The following is a 22,354-nucleotide window of genomic DNA, read 5'->3' on the forward strand; positions in this document are numbered from 1 at the left end:
GCTCCCTCAGCCTTTCCTCACACGGGAGATGCTCCACTCCCTTCAGCATCTTGGTGGCTGCGCTGGACTCTCTCCAGCAGTTCCCTGTCCTGCTGGAACTGAGGGGCCACAACTGGACACAATATTCCAGATGTGGTGTCATCGGGGCAGAGTAGAGGGGCAGGAGAACCTCTCTTGACCTACTGACCACCTCCCTTCTAATCCACCCCAGGTACCATTGGCCTTTCTGGCCACAAGGGCCCAGTGCTGGCTCATGGTCACCCTGCTGTCCCCAGGACCCACAGGTCCCTTTCCCCTACACTGCTCTCTAATAGGTGATTCCCCAACTTATACTGGAACCTGGGGTTGTTCCTGCCCAGATGCAAGACTCTACACTTGCCCATGTGTCCCCGCCTCCCCTTGCTCAGACCCAGAGCAGGATTCCCGCTTCTTTTGTGAGGAAACCACCCCCAGGACACCAACTTTGGGGGATTTAGGCCAAACCAGCTGTTTCCGGGCTGCCCCCTGCTGAGGAGGCGCCTCTTGCCCTTCATGGCCTGAGCCCCCCAGATCCCGGTGCTGTGATCGGTGACAAAGACTCGGGCATTCCAGGAGAGAGTTTAATACAAAATGTACAAAGCCAACGTTACTGCGTTTCACTGTGCAAACAGTAATATTTACTAATGACGATGTTTAAAAAATGGTATAAAACATGGTGGCTCCAAGTACAAATAAATCTGAGGAAGATAAGGGGGGTTTTTCTACAGACACCTGGCCCGTGCGCTGGTGCAGCACAAATTAATCTCAGTGCTCACACATCTCACTGTGCATTTTTTGAGGGCAAAGACACAGGTACAAAGTCACCCAGAAAGGCCAAGCTTTGAAATTTTAGATAAAAACATTAAAATAAATTAATTAGGAGAAATACAAACAACACAGGCGTGCAGACAAACTCTCCGGGTGGTTATAAGGGCTTCATCATTGCTGGATTCTGGATCCGGCACATCTGGGGATAGAGTCGATGAGGGGCCAGGATGGGAAGCCCAGGGCAGCTCGGGCGGTGCACTAGGATCCCAGCAAGGAACAATGTCACCTGTCCAGCCTGTTAGGAAGAGCTTGTCCCAATCCCATGTGTATTTAGTGGCTAAAGTAAATTCCATTTCAGTGCTCCAAACAGCTTTGAGCTGCGACAGAGGACAGCGAGGTGCCCTCCCCAGAGATTTATCAGGAGCCAGGACTCCTCCAAGTCAGTTTTTCTTCTGGAACATTTCCCATTAACTTCTAGGCTATGGGCAGTGCCTGCCAGATTTTTTTCCTGTAATACATTAATTGCGCTTCTACATTAAAAACAAACATTAGCTTTGCAGCTGTTTAAAAAAAAATTATTATACATTTTTAGTAATGTCCTCAAGAAACAATTGATGGTGGGAATATCACAAGTTACAGAACATTGTGCAGCAAAATTTAAAGAGAGACTAAATATACCTGCCTAGAAAAAAAAAAAAAAAGTATGTTTATCTGACCTACAAAGATATTTAAAAACAAGAAATCAGCCAGACAATAAAATAATTTTGCTCTGATACACAGTGAACTTTCCTTCCCAGCCACCAAGATGATATTTCGAGGCAGGATCTGAACAATGGAGAAGTACGTACAGATGTAATTCTACAGCTCTCTTCTGCACCTGCTGTTATGTGGATCTTCACCTGCTAAAAGGGCACCAGCACCTGGGGAACTGCCCCACAGCAGCTCTTAGAGGTGACAGAAAGTTGGTGTCACCAAGCTGCATCTGCCCCAATTGGCTGCCATATGCCAAAGGAGCAAAAATGGAGAACGTGTGAAAACAGCCAAGCATCTTTCACTCCATCATCGCTCTGAACTGCTGTGTGTACTTCGACAGCTCCTCAGTTTGATCCTGCAGTTCCCTCATGGCACCTGCGTTTGGATATTGTATCGCAGCGTTTTTGGTGGCGAGAGCCAGGTTCTTCAAGAGGCCGCAAAACCGGCTGCTGCTATGGAGAATGTCATTCCGAGCATCTCTTTCTTGAGTTTCCTGGCAGAGAGAATCCACTAACTTCTGCCCCACCATAATGATCAGTTTGCTGTGGGATATGAAGACTTCGGGCGGCTTGTTGTTGCTCAGACTATTAGTAAATACGGCAATCGCCTTGTGCAGGGCACCGAAACACAGCTTACACTGCTCTGGGAGAGCAATTTTCTTTGCAGATTCCTGCTTGCTTTGGATTACTGTCTTTTTTGCAGATGGCAAAACCTGGAAAAGAGTTAAAGAAAAAAAAGAGACTCAGCTTGAATGTTTCCTTATTTGTTCTACCCAGTATTCTTCACGTTTCTTCACTTACAGGGAGTTTTCACAGTATCACAGTATGTTTGGGATTGGAAGGGACTTCAAAAGATCATCTAGTCCAATCCCCCTGCTGGAGCAGGAACGCCCAGGTGAGGTCGCACAGGAACATGTCCAGGCGGGTTTTGAATGTCTCCAGAGAAGGAGACTCCACAACCCCCCTGGGCAGCCTGGGCCAGTGTCTGTCACCCTCACCGAGAAGAAGTTTCTTCTCAAATTTAAGTGGAACCTCTTGTGTTCCAGCTTGATCCCATTACCCCTTGTCCTGTCACTGTTTGCCACCGAGAAGAGCCTGGCTCCATCCTCATGGCACTCACCCTTTATATATTTATAAACATTGATAAGGTCCCCCCTTAGTCTCCTCTTCTCCAAACTAAAGAGACCCAGCTCCCTCAGCCTTTCTTCATAAGGGAGGTGCTCCACTCCCTTAATCATCTTTGTTGCCCTATGCTGGACCCTCTCCAGCAGTTCCCTGTCCTTCTGGAACTGAGGGGCCCAGAACTGGACACAATATTCCAGATGTGCTCTCACCAGGGCGGAGTAGAGGGGAAGGAGGACCTCTCTCGATCTACTAACCACCTCCCTTCTAATACACCCCAGGATGTTTTGTTAGTTAATAGTCTCCAAATTGCCCCAGCTCAGGGGTCTTTTACAATAATTTATCTTTTCATAAAGTACTGGACTTCAAAGTGGTGTTTTCTCATGATTGCCTTGTTTCCATAAACAAATGTCGCTGAACACAATTTTAAGAATGCATAGCAGACGAAGTGCTATAGCTGAACATCCATCCTTCCTACGGGCTGCACTTCAAGCTTTCACATAGTACAAAACATTTAGGCTTGATCTTTAAAGGTGCTGACTTCATGGGGGTTATGAATTATTAAAACTGTATGGTATCAAGAGGACGAACTATGAGAAAACAAGTAGATCTCTATGTATAGATATGTGTGTCCAAATGCAAATTATTTTGAATTTTAGCAAGCACAGAAATCAGGGACTAAAAGTCCTCATAAGTAAAAGTTTTTAAAAACAGAAATACCTTTGGTTTTGAATGTTTACTCTTCTTTGCTACTTCTGTAGCTGAAATGATTTTCTGTGTCTATTATAAATCAAAATTAAAGCAAAGTTGAAATGGTTTACACAAAAATATTTAAATATAAATGTGTATTCCTCTTATTTGGGTGGAAACAGCTACTTGCCATACAGCCTTCCTGTTATGGGCAACAATGGTACATTTATTAGAAGCCACTGTAGGTTTTTTCCTACTAACAATTTAGTGTCTTATCCTGCAAGATCTAAGACTGAAACCAACATCAACAAAGCATAACATTTCCTAAATTCTAGGGACAAGCCAGCATTTCTCTGTGAAACTGAGAGTAGTGGACATTTGAGTAGATCGAAGAAGAATTATTCTAACAAGCAAATTTGATAATTCACAGCAAGGCTTTAATTTGATAAACCAAAAGTTTTTACAAAAGCATGCTTTCCAATATACCTGAAGTTAGAAAATTAACAATTCTTTAATAGTGGACTCAGAGTCAAGGAAAATGTACTTGCAAGAGAAGAACTTTAGTCAAAGGAGAAGAAACCAATGGCGAACCCCCAGGTAAAACCCGTGTCTCAAATGGATTTAGACAGCAAAGCTAAATTTTTTTTTCTCAGTGCTGGCTGGGTAAATTATCAAAAGCCAGTTCTCTTTGTTACTTATAATTACGGATTATTCTACATGTGTCATCTTGCACTCTGAATCCACATGAAGTCTGGAAAATAAGAAGTAGCACAAACTGAATTTGGCACCAATGCAGAGATAAAAATAGTTCTAATAGCTCAGTACCTGCAAACAATCAGGAATATACAGTAAAATCCAGTGATACAAACCTGTAACTGAACATAGTCACAGTCCTCAGGGGCGTTTTCTTTTGGTTTCTCAGAAGAGACCTGACTTTGGTTGGGTTTATCGGCGGTATTTCTTTGAAGTGAATCTATTTCTATTCTTCTTGGCACCGTGATTTGTTTTGCCACTTTGTATTCTGGGTTCACTTTGGATTGCTTCATTTCTTGTTCCTTCTCATTCTTTCTGAAGAGGAGCCTTCCGTTGGCGATAATGATGGATACAAACCTCTTGATGTCATCTGGAACCGTGCGGGCCACCATAACAAAGCGATCGAGATCATCGGGGTTGCTCTGAGGTTTCCTGAGGACCAAAGCCTCTAGTGACCAGTTGCAGCTGTTTAGAGCTTCTCTCGTTTCTGTTAAGATTTTGAATGAGTTAATAAGGATTTCCAGCTGTTTTTTAATTCTGGTCTGAAGTTTGTTATCAGTGAGGTAATAGGCATTTACCTTTACGACTTGAGCAAAGGCCAAGAATTCTCCCAGGGAAACTTTTACGTGATCGACTGCTCTATGAATTTCTTCAATGTTTTTCTCTAGGTGCTCTTGTAATCTCCATTTACTACTGACAAAGATCATTAAACTTGCGACCGAGCTGGATACACTGTGCTGTAATCTAGTCAGCGTCTCTATGGCTACCCCAAGGTCCAGTTTAATCTCTTTGACAGGCTCTTCTGATGATGATGTAGAAAAGGACTCAGCAGAAGAGTTTGATGATGTAGAGAGCATGCTGCTCCTGCTGTCCACACTAGACATGGATAATCTGTCCTGTTCCAATTTGGCATCTCTTGAGAGCTGTGAAGGAGCACTGTACGCTGGGTCTTCAGAACTATCACTGTTTTTTTCCATCTCTTTTTTGGACTGCACAGTGGTGGGCAAACCTTTTGGAATATCATAAACGTTCTCTTCAGAAATCAGATTCTCAGCTTTCGGAGCCAGGAGACCCGAGGGTATTTCACAGCTGCTATTTTGTGGCAAAAGGAGGATATCCCGTGAGGGTGGAACATCATAGAGACGGATATCTGGAAGTGTTAATTTCCGTTGTGTTGGTGGAATATCGTATAGTTGTGGATTTACTACTTTGGCTTCAGTGTTTGTTGTTAGTGCCTTGTACCTGGCTGGTGGTACATCGTACAGCACTTGCTTCTCTGAGGAATGGCCAGAAGAGCTTTGTTTCAACCCTGTTTTTTCAGGTGATACCGGAATATCATAAATCCATTCTGACTTCCGAGGATTTGGCAGAGTATTGTAATGGCCCCAGAGCTTTTTCTGAGATTCATTTTCTGAAACATCAGTTTCTCTTTTGGGAGGGACATCATACAACTGCAACAGAGCACACAGGATTTATAAACAGTGTTTTTAAACAAGGACTAAGAAACAAAACCAGATTCTCAGAGCACGTAAATGTATGCAGTGCCACTAATGTCAATGGAACTGCACTATGGAAAGGCTAGCCCATAATTTTTATTTTCTTTCTAAAAAATGCACAAGCTGCACATCTGAAGGTTAAAATACTTTGAGCACAGGTGATGAAATTGTACAGCAGTGTCCCCAGCCAGTGAAATCTGTGGGCTCTTCCTCGTCTCCTTTGGGGTGGGGAACTTTTCATAGTTTTCTGGAATGGCTACAAGAAAACTGAAATGCCAGTGTATTTATAGGTAACATCAAACACTGAGTTGTACAGAATGAAGGAGGTAAGATTCTATCAGCCTCTGTGTAAGAAAACACTTGATTTTTCCAGTATCCTCACCCACAGTCATATGTATACCCTGACAAAACAATAAATCACCAACAGATACAACCGACCGTTCCCAAACAACTGCAGCAACTTTAAATATTTATTTGATATAAACTTGCTAAGTGGGATACAGATCTCACCCAATGCCTTAAAAAAGTGTGTGCACAGCTGAAATCGCAAAGCTGGAAAATGTTCTGTTCTTGGGTAAGAAACCTGAAATATTTGGCACTCAACTCATGAAGAGATTCCATTGAGGCGTTTTCTTAGCTGTGGCATTTCAAATCAGCCCTTTCTTCAAGGATGGTGTGTGACACACTGTAGGGAGGAGAAGGGAAGCCTGATCCCCCTCAAGGCTGCCCCCAAAGCCAGGTGTGCTCTAGTCCCAAAAAAGGTGACAGGAGAGTGCTGCATGGAATGGGAACAGTTTTTATCTGCTTAAATGTTCTATCTGCTTAAATATTACAAATGATCAGACAGTCAAAAGTGTAGGGTATTTAATTTGCTTTCCACACTGTCATAAAGAGAAACTGCAAGAGATCTTGTTGCCTGCAGTCTAATAAGCAAACACAAAGGGAGTGCCGGTCCTTGTCCTGATAGGTGCCCTGACTCTCCAGGGGCCAGGTATTACTTGTCCCTTTCTTCTCCCGGGTAGCAAGTGATAGGACAAGAGGAAATGGCCTCAGGTTGTGCCAGGGGAGGTTTAGATTGGATATTCGGAAAAAATTCTTCATGGAAAGGGTTGTTGGGCATTGGAACAGGCTGCCCAGGGCAGTGGTGGAGTCACCATCCCTGGAGGGGTTTAAAAGGCATTTAGACGAGACCCTTAGGGACATCGTTTAGTGCTAGAGTGAGGTTATGGTTGGACTTGATGATCCTGAGGGTCTCTTCGAACCAAAAGAATTCTGTGATTCTACGTGAAGGACAAAGTTCTGCACCAAGGATATGCTGGTCTTGTCCCTGCAATCCTCACCTGTGAACACAGCCTGAGGGAGGTTGAGCACCTGTGCCCAACATCACAGCAAGGAGAGATTATTCTCTTGTGTCCAACGAGTCTTACTTACATTGCCCGCTGGCGAGTCTTTCTGGATAACAGCTCCTGCCTTTTCTGGGCTGGGTGGGATGTTGTAAAGCTGCTTCTGCTCCTCCTGGAAACACTTGGTGGGTCTGACCAGCACCGAGCGCTTTCGTGTGCTGGGCGGAGTGGCACCGCTCTGCGCAAAGGGGAAAAAAAACCAGCTTGGCTTCAATTCTTTTATATTCCTCAGTAAAGACTTGGGTGGAATCAAAGGCTCCCAGGCTATACACTGCGTAGCTCCAGGTTTGGGCTACAGTGAGATGTAGAGGAAACATGGTGACAGTTGCTTTCCCGAGGGGAGCAAGATCATGTAACAGGACAGTTCAGCCGTAGATGCAACTGATGTGTTGCACTTACCCTGAACACGTCACGGTTACATGACCTAATCCCTTGCATTTTGTTGCCCAGGAGGCGGTGGTGTGGGTGACATTTGGTTTCTTTTTGTACGTGCACTAGTGATTCTCCTGTAAACATCTTGAAATCTTCCTGATCAAATGACACAGAGACAAAGCACATTTCCTAATAGATAAACCAAAGCAGAGGTTGACACTGATACTGAGAATTCATCTGTGCCCTGGAACTTGGTGAAACCAAAAGTGTTTATTAGAAACATACCAGATTTAAGACACATTTCTCTAAATGTCTGACAGACTCAAAGGACAACTGCTTTATGTTTTGGACATCCCTAAAACCAAATTATTTTCTGTCAGATTTTATAAAAAGCAATCAGAAAACCACTATAATTTACTCTAAAAGCTATTGATATTCTCAGGTCTGCTGGGGGGGACGATGGCAGGACTGACCTGTGTGAGCGAGGGCTCCTGACGCTGTGCGGATGGAACATCATACACCTCACTCCTGATATTTGGCACTGAAGCCCGGCATGCTCTTGGGAGAGTAAACAGGTGCTTGGATGGGGAGAAAAACCACATAAAAATAAAAATAAAACAAGCTGCAGTGAACAGTAAGCTCAGGACATCTTTGACAACTCAATTAGTTGAACAGGCCACCCTTAGAGAATCACTCTTAAGTGATTAAAAGCCTTTCAGCTTTCCATCAATGGTGATAGACAGGAACTCAACTTACAAGCAGGCAGGGTAATTTTTTCCCATAATTCTCCTTTTCTAGCATTTCTGCTTTATTTCGGAGAAGATTAGAACTGACATGTACAAATGAAAGACAATCTGCCTTACTAACCAAGTGGGGGAAAAGACTTGGAGAAAACCCGGCTTTGGTTATCACTTAAATCTGTAGACTACCCAAAAGCAGAACCACTAAAAAAAGAAAGCGGGGGAATTTCTACTTCTCCAGTCTCTCAGAGCCACCAGGTCAAGCCATGTTTAGTGGGAGCAGAAGCAGCAAAAAGGGACAACTGAAGTGCGTTATTCCACAGTTCAGAAAGACTGACGTGTTTGGAAGGAGCCAACACAGTGGCCTTGATGTCCTGTCCAGCTCCATGAGCAGAGAAGACCAATATGGGAATTACATTATTTAGGTCAATTACAAACTAATTCTCCTGTTTGTTTAAAACATCATTTTAAGAGCTATGACTAGATCTGTGGGACAATAAGTCAAGATGCCAAAATATGAAAGCTGGGAAAGGACTTTTATTTATTTATTTATTTAAATCAACCCCCAAAACATGGAGTTCTGTTCATTCAGCGTGGGTTTAGTCTGGCTCTCCGCAGCTGGTTTATAGATGGAACATTGAAAACTACTGACCCACAGAAACGCCACTGCGTTAGAAGAAATGATTTAAAATTGGAGGTAGTGTCCTCCATCATGTGAGTGAGTGTTGTAGCTACTAAATTTAGGAGAAATATGGAAGAGGAACAAGACTGCAGCTTTGCAACTGCTTGCTTTGTCTTTGTGAAGGCTCTTAGCTCTCATCTGAAGAAAGCGAATGATGAGTGGACACAAATCCCCTCAGGCCTGTGTGATACGAGCCATCTTCCTTGCAAACAGAAGTAGAAAAAAGACTTTCCTGAGCAGAAAGGGTAAAAGATAAATGGTATCAAGAAAGCCACCCTTAGCCAGGTCTGTTTTCAGATAGACAGATCTTAGTATATAGCAAAAAAGGAAGCTCACTGAGTATCATAATTTACTATGACTTTAAGAAAAAATTATTTCAAAGTACTTTCAGTCACTGTGAAGCAAGAAGGTGCGTGTGTATCAGACAACTGATCAAGAAGCGACAAGGCTTTCCTGCAGGGTGAAAGCACACAGGTTTTGACGGATTTTGGTGTGGCTTACTGCCTTCTATCAGCTCCCTCTGAAACTCGCAGCGGCTTTACCAGCTGCTTGGGGGGCAGCTGAGCATGCCAGGAACTTTGCCAGTTGTCCAGGGGATGGACTCGGGGCGGCCCGAGCGCTGCGGCTCCTTCTGCCCCAGCGTCTGTGCAGGGTTGGTGCCACCGCGGGGCAGCTGGTGCAGCGACAGCTGCCGCCTCGTGTGCGGGAGGCAGCAAATATCGACTTTTAAATCATAAAAGCAGGATAGGAAAACATTTTCCCTCCCTTTTTTCTTTCTCTGTTAGAGTAAACAACGCTTAGGTGCATAAACTCACAAAATGATGGAGACAGGAATGGCCACAGAGCTCTTCAGTCAGCCCACCCATTCAGATAAAGAATACTAGGTGATGTTTGCAGCTTGATTTGGAAAGGGAAAATTTATATCAATCTCACATTCAATTTGCACATACCTTCTTTAGGGTTAAGAATGTGGAGAAATCAGATCACAGCAAGTGCAAAAGGGTTTTTTGTAGCTTTTACTCAGGTTGAGCTGGCAGTTATGCTATTCTTTACTTCCTGCTCTATTATGCAGCTGCTTTAAACTGTCAAAAAAGCAAGAGGCTACAGAATATAGAGACTTTTTTATGTTGACCAGAGTAGTGTCTCTCACATGATGCTATAAACTTTAGTAAAATTGATGGGAGTTTCCTAAACACCATTTATTTGAGTGGCTTTGCTGCAAATTCCACTGAAACACTCAGGCCTTTATTATTTTCCCGCTCCCAACGGCAGTTTTAATAACAACATTTGTTTATATTCTTACCTGGCTTGTTGAGCTTTGGGTCCTTTCACTGAGCAGCTGCGCAGCCAGGGCTGGTACCCGATACACTCCTTGGGCGGGGACCCTCGCCGGAGATTTAACCCACCCCTCCATCTTCTCGTAGGTAGACGACAATGTGGTGGGTTTGGGGACGGAGGGAACCTGGTAGATGTTTTGTTGGCCTGATGGCGACTCTGCAGAGCCGCTGCGGGTGGAAGGAGGCGGCGGGAGGGCCGGGGAGGCGGCGAGGAGCTGGAGGCGGTTGGCGGGGGCCAGGCCCTGCCGGCCGTGCAGGGAGCATTTCCACCAGCCCTCGCTGCCGATGACGTTTTGGTCCAGAACCGTCAGGATGTCGCCTTTGCGGAAGGCCAGCTCGTCCGAGCACTCGGCCTTGTTGTCGTATAGCGCCTTCGCCAAGGCGTTCTGGAGAGAGAAGAAACGCCGGCTTTGCACCGTTACACCAACTAAAGCCTTCATTGTTTTCTAGCTTGGTGTTTATCTCTGCCTTAATTATTCAAGCCCACCTGTTTTCACACTAAATAACGTTTCTCAGAACATCGGTTTCAGAGAGTTAAAGGTTTGCAGCCTGTGTCTGCTACGTTCAGTGAAGAAATAGATAATAATACTGCAATATACTTCTTCGTCACCTTGTCCTCCGAGGCTCTTCAAGAGCACTGCTAACATTCAGTACTTCAACTTATTACTTATGAATGTCCCTACATAAAAACCAGGCATTTTTCACATTGGCATTCTGTGAATTCTTTGTAAGAAGCTACAGAGAAAATACATCAACCATCCAAAAATAAAACTTACGTTGCTCTGCCCGTTACCCAGTTTATCCAAGGACTGCAACTGCACATGAAAATGGTTAATTATTTTTTACCTAAAACCAACCAAACAAAACCACAGATGAAAAACCCCAAACCACAACCACGCCCAACCCTTCTTATTTTCATTTAAACTTTTTATTTTCTCAGAGCCTTCTGAAGACAGACCTCTCAATGTCAACGCTACCACTGGTAACACCAGTCCCAGAAATCCTGCTGAAGGGCCTCGGTACTTGGGAAGACCCAGATTCCAGCTTGTTGTGTCCATGCCCACCCCAAACCGGAGAGTTGGGTCCCACAATTCAGAGTATCCCAGGCTAATGATTTACATGACACATTAGCTCAGGGAAAAATCTAATTATGCTCACAGTGACACCCAACAAAGCTCTGCTGGCTGCTAAGTCTTCACAGCAGGTCAGTGTTCCTCTCCATCACACATATCTTGTAGCATCTTCATAGTGCTCTTACTGTATTTTTTTTTGAACAGGAAAACAAGGAAGAATAGAGTAAGCGACCTAAGATTACAGAAAATCTGTGAGATAGTGAATATTCTTATTTCCCAGCTTCTTGATCACAGGGCGGCTCTCCTGTCTCAGCTGAAGCCCATAAATTTCTGGCAATCTTGAGTGTGTAGATGACCATGTTTTATTTTTAGCATTTTGCTTACTCGTTACAAGATGACAGTTAAAAGAATGAGAAGTAGTAGCAGCAGCCAGCTTTATTCACCTGAGCATTTGTGCAAAGGGTAGAGCTGTGGATGTTGTCTTTTTCGTTACAATAGACCATTTGCTTTCAGCTTTAAAATGAGACTGACTGCTTCCCAGCCAGTGGGACACTGCCTGTGTTTCAGCATTAGTTTCTAATCAGAAAGTGCAAGTAATGTCCAAAGAGATAGTACACAAACAGGAAACATGATGCCTTGTACTTTTGTCCAGAGCATTTGCTGTAAAGCAACAGCTGGCTTGAAGCTGCAGCAGAAGAAAACCAATTTGTCCACTCAGCTGATGGAAGTAGCCTGTTGTTAGCAGCACGCGTTCCTGCATCAGGGTGGCCATGAACAATGGCCTTTTTATGATCTATCAGCAGCTGCCAGAGATGGACAACAGTCCCATTTACCTTCTGTCCCAGCCTGGTTAAACCAGTCATCTTGCCTTGAACATGGAAGCACGTTTTCTGTTTGGACAATGCCAAATGCTCTGAACCACCTGTGTTGAAGTTGAGCCTCCAGGAATCCCACCACAGAGCATAGCCGGGGGCGCTTGGGCTTCATGCATTGCTACAATCATTAAAAAAAAACAAAAACAAAAAACCACAAACCCAAACAAACAAACAAACCCACCAGCCAACTTATCCTGTTATTCATCAGCAACACTTCTAGATCAGGCTTAAAATTTGATCCCTTGTTGGATGCTGTACAGACACCCTAGAGACCCTCTTCTTCAGACCCAAAGAGGATGAGGATGGACAGAGGAACTCTCCCCCTTTTGCAAACATGCAGTTGAACTGGAGGAGCCTTATCTGGGCACACGTAGGAAATGCGTGGTGGAGCCAGGAAGCCTGAACTCGGGAGCTGAGCCCTGTCTAGTGCATCAGAGAACAAGACCGTCCTTCCTAGTTGCACCAACACAAACAAGGGGAAACTTGGGTTCACATTGTGGCTTTAAAAGGCACCTAAATGTCGACATTTCCCCTGCTAAGTCTTTCTTGTGGAAATAGCTTGCTAAACACATGGGTTGATTAAGTCCAACAATGTATGAAATTGCACAAGTCCATTTTCAAGCCTCATTTGCTTTAGCATAAATACACTGGTTTTCACTAGTTCAGAATTTGGCCTGTACACATCAGTGAGAATTTCTGCAAACAGTAAATGCAGACAACAACCCAAGTTATACAGGGTGAGGAGATATTCCTCCCATTCAGCAACATTCAAACGTGACTGCAGCAGGAATCAGCAGGATAAGTTATTCCAGCTATTCTCTCATCTCTTTTCCTAGAAACTGCTGGATCTGCTTTGCTGCAAAACAAGTGAAGCAGAGAACAGCCAGGTCAGTGGAAGCACCAGGGAGGTCCAAGCTCCATTCAACAGCCGAGCTGTTCTACAGAAACCTTGTCAAAACTCAGCCAGGCAACTTTTCATTTGGCAAAGTGAGATGAATATATTCAGGGGCACCCACACTGAAAACTCAAATTTTGAACTGGCACGGTGAAAGTCACAAAGTTCCTCAACAGAGGGGTCTCCTCACTTGCAGCACACGTTCCTTTGGGTTTGCTGATAAAGCTTTCCAAACATCCAAGGGCGAGCAGCGCGCAGTGAGACCCCAGTTCAAAGCAGAACGCAGCGATTCAGATTTTGCTAGGTGGTCTCAGATTCGTGGAGCTCAAATTAAGGCACACGGGTTCACATCAGCAGGCAACATGCATACCCAGGAACCTTCGAAATCATCTCAATTGCAAGCCAAGGAGAGGGTTCAAAGAAATCATAGGACACTTTGGGGAAACCTGACCCAGCTAGAACAAGAAATCTGTCCATAGATCATCACATATTCCATCCATAGGGCTGAAAATTAAAAACATAAGATCTTAAATAGAGAAGTGATGGAGACAGGCCCCAGCCTCCAGAAGATAGAACATGGATTAATTGCAAGATTGTCAGAGCTTTACAGGCCAGAGCTCTCAAATCAGAGGGGGGAGGTTGGAAAGGGGAGAAAGAACAGCAAAGGTTCTTCCATTTACAGATCTACAGCCAGGCTCCCAGTAACAGCGGGTGCAATTTTACAGACAAAAGTTACAGGAGGTTTATGGCAGGTGAGAGCTTGATCCAACAGCACCAATAGCTGAGGTCCACCAAGTCTATCTCCAGTTGCATGGAGTGAGATTACCTATCATACAGGCTCCAGCTCATCTAATGTGGGGCTATTTGTCAGAAATCTGGCCCCATCTACACTTCCGTCTGTCTGGGACGTATGTAAAGGATCACTCTGGCAGCTCCTCTCTATCATGTAAGCAGAAGCATCTCTGACCTGCCATTGACTATAAACAAGTACCACATTCCCAGGATCGCAGAGACCTTACGGGATGCTTCGTTAGGAAAAAGCTGCGCCTTGGGGCCACTGGGATCTGCATTTTTTCTTTATTACCAGAGGAGCGGAAACCGTCTGTCTAACGCTATCATCCACCCAGTGCCACCCAGGGCCAGCTGTGTGGACTTCTTCGTTATTTTATGTGATCTCGTTAATGTGTCCTTACAATAACCAACATGTACTAAGTACTAAAGCAACACAGATGAGATCAAAGTGTTTTTCCTCCTTTGACATTTGTTGCTTCTTCCCTGTCAGCAGCCCTGAAAAAAACCTCCCAAGACAAAGAACATCTTAAACGCCGGTTCATCGCCCATGAGAAAGCACCTCAGCGCTGTTACTCTTCTCTCACCGAGCTGATTTTAATGAGACGATGACAGAGCACAGACCTAGAAAACATCCTCTGCGACCTCTTCCTGAGACTTTGTTCTCCCCACAAAGAGTCCATGACCTCGTTAGAGTAATGCAAATTACTCACATGTATCAAGCCAATCACACTGAATGGATTTACAGTATAAGAGCTCCGGTAACACAGGTTCAGTTAACTTAGGTGCGAAGGAAAGTTCTTGTGTAGCTGGAAGTGTGTCTCCTTTTACCAGATTGTAGATTAGATGTTAAGATATAATAAATATCCCTATAAACGGGAATTTTTACATCTTTGTTGTATATCTTTATCCAGCAATGCTCCCACTACAAAACCCAATGGCCCTTGGGAGTCCTCAGAATGAAAGCTGTTCACTCATGTTTATTAATGAAGAGAGGGAAAATTTTTAATGGAGAGTCGGTCAAGCTGATAGTTGTACAAAATTGTATAATTCTATGAGATAAAATTCTATAATCTCAAAATGGAAGTATATAGACTGACATCTGTGCTCTATATACACAATAAATACCTGTGCTAAGGCAAAAAGACCCCACTATTACCAAGATCTCCTGATCCCTCTCCTATCCCAACCCCTACCCACAGCCTACAGTACAGCAACAGGAAAACCCCACCCTCATAAAATACATTCAAATGTTGCTAGAAAAATCCTTCATGAATATCAAATGATAATTTGAGCATCTTACCTGCAACTCTGCCAAAATAATTTCTGTACCCCCCTTCCCACTGGAACTCCAATTCACTACTATGTACTGCTGCACATCATACATAGGTACTGTGGTACTGCACAGCATTTCAAATTTAAAATAAATGGTTTTAATCTATTGTCTTAAAATTGCCTTTTTAAAAAAACTGTTGAAATAACCTAAAAAAAAAAATAGCTTTAATCACAGGAGTTTCTTTCACAGATAAGGATAAATATTTTTCAGCTGCATTTTGCACATTAAAAAATAAAATCTGTAAGCACTTTTACTGCAGGAAAATGGAAAAGTATTTGATGAGAAGGAAAAGATACAACTAAAAGCAGCGAGCTGTTTGCTAAACAGTTTGGTTCATGCATCAGTGACACCCCCTGACATGTTTACAGAACCGTTTCCAGTTAATCTCTTCGCCTCTGAACAAAGGTGAAGAAATAAACATCCTCCATTGCCCCGTTGGCTGGGAACACGCTTCCCAGAGAAGTTGTTTTAAATGGTGGACCAAGTTGAGTCGATTTATATTTCGCCCAATTCAGTTAATTACAGAGAGAGTTCACATGGGCAACATAAGGAAAAAGAATTTACCTTAAGTGCTCAGATCTTTCTCTACCCGCATGTCCCTTCTGGCCGTGGGCTCTGCACGTCCCACTTGCTGTGCAACACGTGCTGTGACTCGCAGAAGGTGCTTCTACTTTATTCTTCGTTTCGTTTGTGTATTTTGGAAAATGTGTTCTTGTTATACCAAGTTTCAGATCTTTTTTCTGTGCGCTTCAGCAAGGAATGAATGGCAGGTCTTGCTTTTGTTGCCTATTCAAAGGGCTGATTGATTGATTGATTTTTGGAGGGTGGAGCTGGGTGATAATCATTAGTTTTAAATTCTGAATGGTCAAATTTTTGAACTTCAAGTAGAACCACTTCGATGGAAATTGTTCAGCTTCACATTAGTCAGTGGGGGGAATTACAAGCCAGTTCTGATGATGTTCCCCAAACACTCTTTTCTCCACAGATGTAGTTAATCAAACTCTAGCTGTATTAAAACCAACAGAAACCTCCCCATTTTCAGTTCAATCAGTATTTCATTCCCATTCATATTATTTTTGCATTTGTGGTCTTATGCCCAAATTCAAGGAAAAATATGCTGCTATTTCCTGGTATTTAAAAAATGAATATATTAGGTGTTTCTGGGTTTGGTCCCTTCTACTATTCAAAGGTTTTTGCCCATACACACCAAGTAACTTCTTTGATGTTTCTAAACCTTTTAGCGTATTCTGTTTTACTACAACATGCCTCTCCAAACATGGATTTAAAGATACAGAGAGCTCTGATGAGCAGGAGATTTCTCCTGCCTCCTGAGCAGCTCCGTGGTGGCCGGTTAGAGCAGGGTCCTCGCTCTCATTCCTCTCCGTGTCCCTGCATCCACCTGACCTGCGGCAGGGTTTCTGCTGATGCTGGACGTGGCAGCAGGGACAGCGGGGACAGTGGGGACAGCGGGGATGGCAGGGACAGCCACCCAAGAGACGGAGGCTCAGCGCTGAGTGTTCTCTGATTCATCATGAATCAGCAGCAACCCCACAACTCCCACAGGCTGCCACTTCCTGCAGCTCCCCCGCTGCACTTGTCTGTCCAAAACCAATTTTGGACAAAGTTGTGTTTATCTGCAATGTTAACATTTCTCTGGGAAGAACAGCGGATGGTTTCTCACCCGTGCCCATCGCTGGCGTGTGTCACCGCTCCCCGGGGGCAGCCGCCCGTTTTCCATCCCCTGTCACTAACACGGAGGACACGGTGACCCTGCCCTGAGTCACAGCTGCAACGTCGGGCTGAAGGATTCAGTTCATTTCACAGATAAATAAATTAGCACAAAGCAAGGTAATGCTGGGTGTGTGTGTGTGTGCCGTGCTGGAAGTGCGGGCAAAAACAAGACCACAGGATTGTAAAATGGATTTGATCCCTCCACTTCTTCCCCCCTCCTCCCAGAGCGGAGTTTCCTGAAAATGAACCTGGTCACTGCTCCTTTCCTCTTTTGAGCTTCAGTTCTCTTTGCAACGAGCGCTGCAGGACTTGGTCAATCATTATCCTCGAGTGCACAGAGCTGCCCAAGCTCACAGAACTCATATCGAAATTGGAATGATTCAAGTTATTAAAACATTTCCACTACCCGATTTCTAGTAATCAGTAAAAAATAATTTAAAAAATGTATAACTCAAGTATTAGTCATTTAAGCTCATTACTTCCATGAAAATATGGAAAACAGGGGGTATCCTTATGGTCAGCAGGGTAAGATTTTAATAAAGCATGTTATTGGTTATTGCCTCCTATTCATGGTACAAAACCTTACCCTTCTTAACCACACTGCTGTTCTTGATAAAGTGTGTTTTCAGCTTAACTTGGATTGTATTTTAAGAAATAAGACCATGCGCTCTGTTAGTAACGTGGAAATAAGATCAACAGCATGTTTTAAACGCAGCCCTGACAGATGCGGATTTTACCCTGTACACACTGCCAGCACTAATGAAATCAGCAAAGCCATAAAATGAATTGCAACAGAAGTAAAATAATCTGGTACTTACATTGACCTTCATTTTGTTGTCTCGTGTTTCCCCGTTACTCCATCACACAGGGAGCAGGACGGGGTCTCCCCGGCCCTTTCTCTCCCTGTTCAGTCTGTGGATCAGGCGGGAGCTCTGGGGGCTCTGCCTGGAAGCCTGAGAACAAATGCCCCACGTCCCCCGCTCCACCTCCTGCTGCTTTTGCTGGGAGCCCCACAGCAGCTATTGGGAATGAAGGGAGCTAATTACGTAGCAAAATTATCTGCAGAGTGCAACTGGCCGCAGCTGCTGATGCTAATGAGGGCCCAGGACGGGACTGACAGATGTCCAGATGTCCCTCTGCAGAGCCCCCGGGAAACGCCTGTTCTGGGCAACCACATCCCACTGGGGATGGACCAGACACTGAGGGTTGGATTTGTGAAATGGTTTTGCACCTTTTACTGTCTCTCTCTCTCTTCTCTTTTTCTCTTAGAAGTGGTTTGATGTGCTTTGAAATTTTCATGTTTAGCTCTCAGAAAACTGAACAGATCTTCCTTGTCGTTACAGAAATCCCTGCAAAATAATCTCACCCTTCAGAGGCAAAAAACCTGAGGTGGAAAGCTTGACATTAACTGCAGCTGAAGGGTTTTTGTTTATCTGATTATTAAAAAAAAATCATTTAATATTGTTAAAGAATAGCCTTATTTATAATTATTCACAGTTGCTGTGTGCTCAGCAACAGCTCTGCTCAGGTTATGCTTATGCAAATGCACAGGTTTTACTGCTTTGTACTTGTGAATATCTTGGGATTTGCAAACTCTTACTGTTTTTGTGTTGGTACACGCTGCCTTTTCTCTGGCAAAAGTCTCTTCCTTCCTCTTTCCACAGTAGCTTCAACATGAAATTAGACGCTCACTCCCAAACCCACAATCATGTAACAAGAAAAGCCATGCATCTTGGAGAGAAAATGCTGAATTGAAAATGCTTTCTCAACAAAATCTGCTCCTCGGGGCTGGGAGTAGGAGCAGAGAAGCAGCTAAGGCAGTTGTGCAAATGGCAAAGAATTCATGGCACAAAGCAGCTCATTTGAATGCCTTTGGACTTCCCTTCCCTTCCCTTCCCTTCCCTTCCCTTCCCTTCCCTTCCCTTCCCTTCCCTTCCCTTCCCTTCCCTTCCCTTCCCTTCCCTTCCCTTCCCTTCCCTTCCCCAAATCCTATTTTGAAACACATATTTAGAATCATAGAATCACTTCAGTTGGAAGAGACCCTCAGCATCGAGTCTAACCATAACCTCATAACCACGTCCTTAAGGACCTGGTCTACACACCTTTTAAACCCCTCCAGGGATGGTGACTCCTCCACTGCCCTGGGCAGTCTGTTCCAATGCCTGACAATCCTCTCCAGGAAGAATTTTTTCCTGATATCCAATCTAAACCTCCCTGGCACAACTTGAGGCCATTTCCTCTTGTCCTATCACTTGCTGCTTGGGAGAAGAGACCAACACCTTCCATGCTCCAACCTCCTTTCAGGCAGTTGCAGACAGCGATAAGGTCTTCACTCCTGTTCTCAGGGCTCCCGGGTGTCTGAGCTGCAGACGGGTGACAGCAGGAACCCTCAAGCTCCCAGAAACAACCTTGCACTGTTCTTCATGCACTTGCTTGTGGACAAGATGGGAACATGTCAACTGGGTGTTTTGGAAGGAGAGACAAACTCCAGATCAATGGTGCGCAGCAGCACGGTGTTGGGGAACAGCATGAGGACTGCCCGAGCACAGGGAGCTGCGCTGGGTGTTGCAGCAAGAGCTGCAGCGTTTCCCGTGCGGGCTGCGGCACAGGTGCCTACGCAACTAGAAAGAAGTGACAGCATTTCTCTGGCTGCGCTCATCAACCGAGTTCATTTTCAGAAACTGTTCTCCTTGCGAAGGTGGAATAGTTGGGGCACAGGGGGAATTGCAAGCGTTACCCACCACAATTAAAGCTACTGATGGTTGGCATGTGGTGCTTCAAGAAGTCCAGAGAGTAGAAAAAGCACGTCCTTAGTATTTTTGTATTAAACATACCATTCAAATATTATAATAAACACTACTGCTAAGGTACTAGGAACCTTATAAACAGTTCATGAATTATATAGCAGAAATAAATTTGACTTCTCCAGTTGTTACTCGGTTGAATTTGACTGGGTGTGCTATGGCTGCATCTAAAGATCTCACAGCAGAGCAGGAAATCAGCCTCCTACCATTACATTTATTTAACCATTGGCAATCCATTTAAGAAAACTGAAAATATCACACCTAGAAATAGCAACTCTCTTCTCTGTATAGAAATGGAAAATGTTTTGCATCAATTTCTGACGACTGAATATGAAAAATAGTCCTCTTATCTTTACATGCCTCCATGGAAAATTTTGAGCGCAAAAAAGACGACTTATTGAACTAGTACTAAGCTTTTTTCCCCTCTACTATATATTGTATCAAATTTCCAGGAGGCAGTTTATTTACAGTAAACACTGAGATCATAATCCAGGATGACAATAATAATTCCATTACACTGCTTGTTAGACTTGCAGACAGTAAGACAATCAAGGTACTGACTTTGAATCGAGACATTTTCTAACTCTTACAGCTGCACCAGGGTATTTTATCTATCTATATATATATCTAAAATAATGCTAGATGCAATGTGAATACACAAATAAATGTAAACCCCCCCTTATAAACAAGTTCCCGTCTTTCAAAAGAAACAAATATAGTACTTCAAAATTTCTTCTGTTTCGTGTGTTACATAAGGAAATTATCTGTCATGCAAGAGGTCACCTGGACTGTCACTGAAAGTCTCTGACAATATAACTGTGCCTCTGATGTTACTACAGGACAGCAGTGAAAACCTTGAAGTTATATATCGACAGGTATTTGCTATTTGGGAATCCTGCTTTATTCACAGTCTTTCCCAACACGACATTTCTTGCAGTTCGTAATTCTGGCGCAATGAAAAGGGCAGGGAGACATGAGGTACACGAGCATCATAAAGAGCCTTCCACTCACCTTGGATAGAACACCAAACATTTCCAACATGGCCAAGTGTCATGCTGAATTCAAACATCAAGCCCTTCTCTAGGACCCTTTTTTCTTAACTGTTCATGTGCTGTACTCAATAAAACAGACATACCTTTGCAGTTCTGCTGATTCCTGTGGTTTTATCCATCGTTGTCATTCACCAGCAGCCTCGTTTGAGTGATACAGATAATTACAGGAGGATGACGAGACTTCGACTTTGCACGGTCACCGGGTATTAGGAACTACGTCTCAAGAAAGCACATCTGGCTGCTCTACCCCTAAAAGCATTTAGGAATTTGTAGAAAAGATTCTCATGAATGATGATTTTCCATGACAACAGATAGGATTAAAAAGAAAATTTAAAAAGCTCTATTAGCACCTACAAGTGAGAAGTCTGTCTGCAAGTGGAATTTTCCTTGATCTCTCTGTCACCAACTTGTCGCAACTAACCGCAGTCAGAAGTCTCACCCTTCTGGTTTGCTACATGGTCGTGTATTTCCTCTTTCAGAAATGCAAAGAATACCGGAATACTACGCACCACAAGGGGCTGCATGACGCCTGATAGCAGGCAAGACTGCCACAAACATATCAGGTCAGGATTTTGAAGCTGACATCTTTCATGCCTTTCAAAGTTGCCTCAACTTTTACGGCACCGACACCGCGTTTTGTTCTGAAGGGGATGAGGTAGCTGTGTATCACCATCCATACCCAGGGTGAAGGAGGCGTGAGGCTCCTGGTCGCACCAAGGCTGAAGCACGCACACAAGGACACGTGTGGGCTTTGGCTCCTGTCCTGCAATATTTTCTCAGCACGTAGAGCAGTTTTGCTGCAGCATCTTTGAAGAGTCCCTTACAGCCACACAGAGAACTTCCTAACCTACAACGATTTTCCCTATTTTTCCTCTATTGCAATTCGGTTTTTCCTGGCATTCAGTTGCTCTGGTGCAAAGAGCCTCTATGTCCAGGAACTGAGAAATATGTATCCCAGACAAGTCCACCCTCCGAAGTGGAAAGGTTGAATCTGTTTCAATGGGTGGCAAACAAGCCTAATTCCAGAAGTGGCCTTTTAGGAGACTTTCCTAGAGCTGTGTGGTGGCCACTGACCTCTAAGTCAACAGGCCAAGGAATGCTGAAGGCCAGAAGACACACAACCATCATTATTTGTCTCCAAAGTTGCTTTGCTTTCAGGTCGGCGTGACTCGTTGTTCCCCGTGGCATCACCTTGCCACGTTTTCATGACAGCTTCTTCCTGGAGCGGCAAGAGTAGGTTATGTGCCGGATGGACACAACAGACCTTTGGGCAGGCCAGAGACCTTCTTGAGGAGGTAAATCCAGAGTTCTCATCCCAATCAACCCCCATCAACCACCACAGGACAACTGGGATGCTGTGGCACTGAACTAGTTCACTCCAGAGTTGCATCATCTACGAGTTAAGTATCTTCCAGCCCTTATTTCTTAAACAGAAAACCCCCAAATTTCTGGCCTCAAGCACGATGATACATGATAAGAAATAAAGGTGCCAATTTCAGGATGGTTTTGCGCTAATAAAAGTCTATTTCTACACTGCAAGTTAAAAGACCACAGAAGGAAGGTTGAGGTGAAAGTGAGCACGCTGCTAACTTACCAACCACTGCATTGGTTTAATACATAAAACACCAAAATAGTACGTTATAAGATGGAAATAGTTTCATTCTCT

General features: G+C 44.0%; 1 protein-coding gene across 3 annotated transcripts; it reads right to left on the reverse strand.

Annotated features, from left to right (window-relative positions):
- Positions 1–585: 585 nt before the first annotated feature.
- Positions 586–21,157, reverse strand: CASS4 (Cas scaffold protein family member 4). Of its 3 annotated transcripts, XM_021283662.2 has the most exons (7): positions 21,043–21,157; positions 20,772–20,937; positions 10,100–10,519; positions 7,848–7,952; positions 7,031–7,180; positions 4,220–5,554; positions 586–2,251 (listed from the first exon to the last, which is right to left on the reverse strand). In XM_021283662.2, exons 2-7 carry the CDS (start codon positions 20,814–20,816, stop codon positions 1,838–1,840), a joined length of 2,469 nt encoding a protein of 822 aa, XP_021139337.2. In that variant the 5' UTR covers positions 20,817–20,937; positions 21,043–21,157; the 3' UTR covers positions 586–1,837. The 3 variants fall into 3 exon arrangements, with proteins under 3 accessions (XP_021139337.2, XP_064888542.1, XP_021139338.2); XM_065032470.1 differs by having other exon boundaries at positions 20,772–21,043; XM_021283663.2 differs by lacking the exons at positions 20,772–20,937; positions 21,043–21,157 and adding an exon at positions 17,651–17,947.
- Positions 21,158–22,354: the final 1,197 nt, after the last annotated feature.

Source organism: Columba livia, chromosome 16, assembly GCF_036013475.1.
Source record: "Columba livia isolate bColLiv1 breed racing homer chromosome 16, bColLiv1.pat.W.v2, whole genome shotgun sequence".
NCBI classification, from domain to species: Eukaryota; Metazoa; Chordata; class Aves; order Columbiformes; family Columbidae; genus Columba; species Columba livia.

Bases quoted from the DNA above. Each gene is read 5' to 3' on its own strand.
- CASS4 (XM_021283662.2), bottom strand. From the start codon at position 20,816: ATGACAACGATGGATAAAACCACAGGAATCAGCAGAACTGCAAAG. The intron at 7,953-10,099 runs GTAAGAATATAA...TCCCCATCCAAG, and splicing joins CCCAAAGCTCAACAAGCCAG to CACCTGTTTACTCTCCCAAG. The intron at 2,252-4,219 runs GTTTGTATCACT...ACTCTTTTCCAG, and splicing joins GTGACTATGTTCAGTTACAG to GTTTTGCCATCTGCAAAAAA.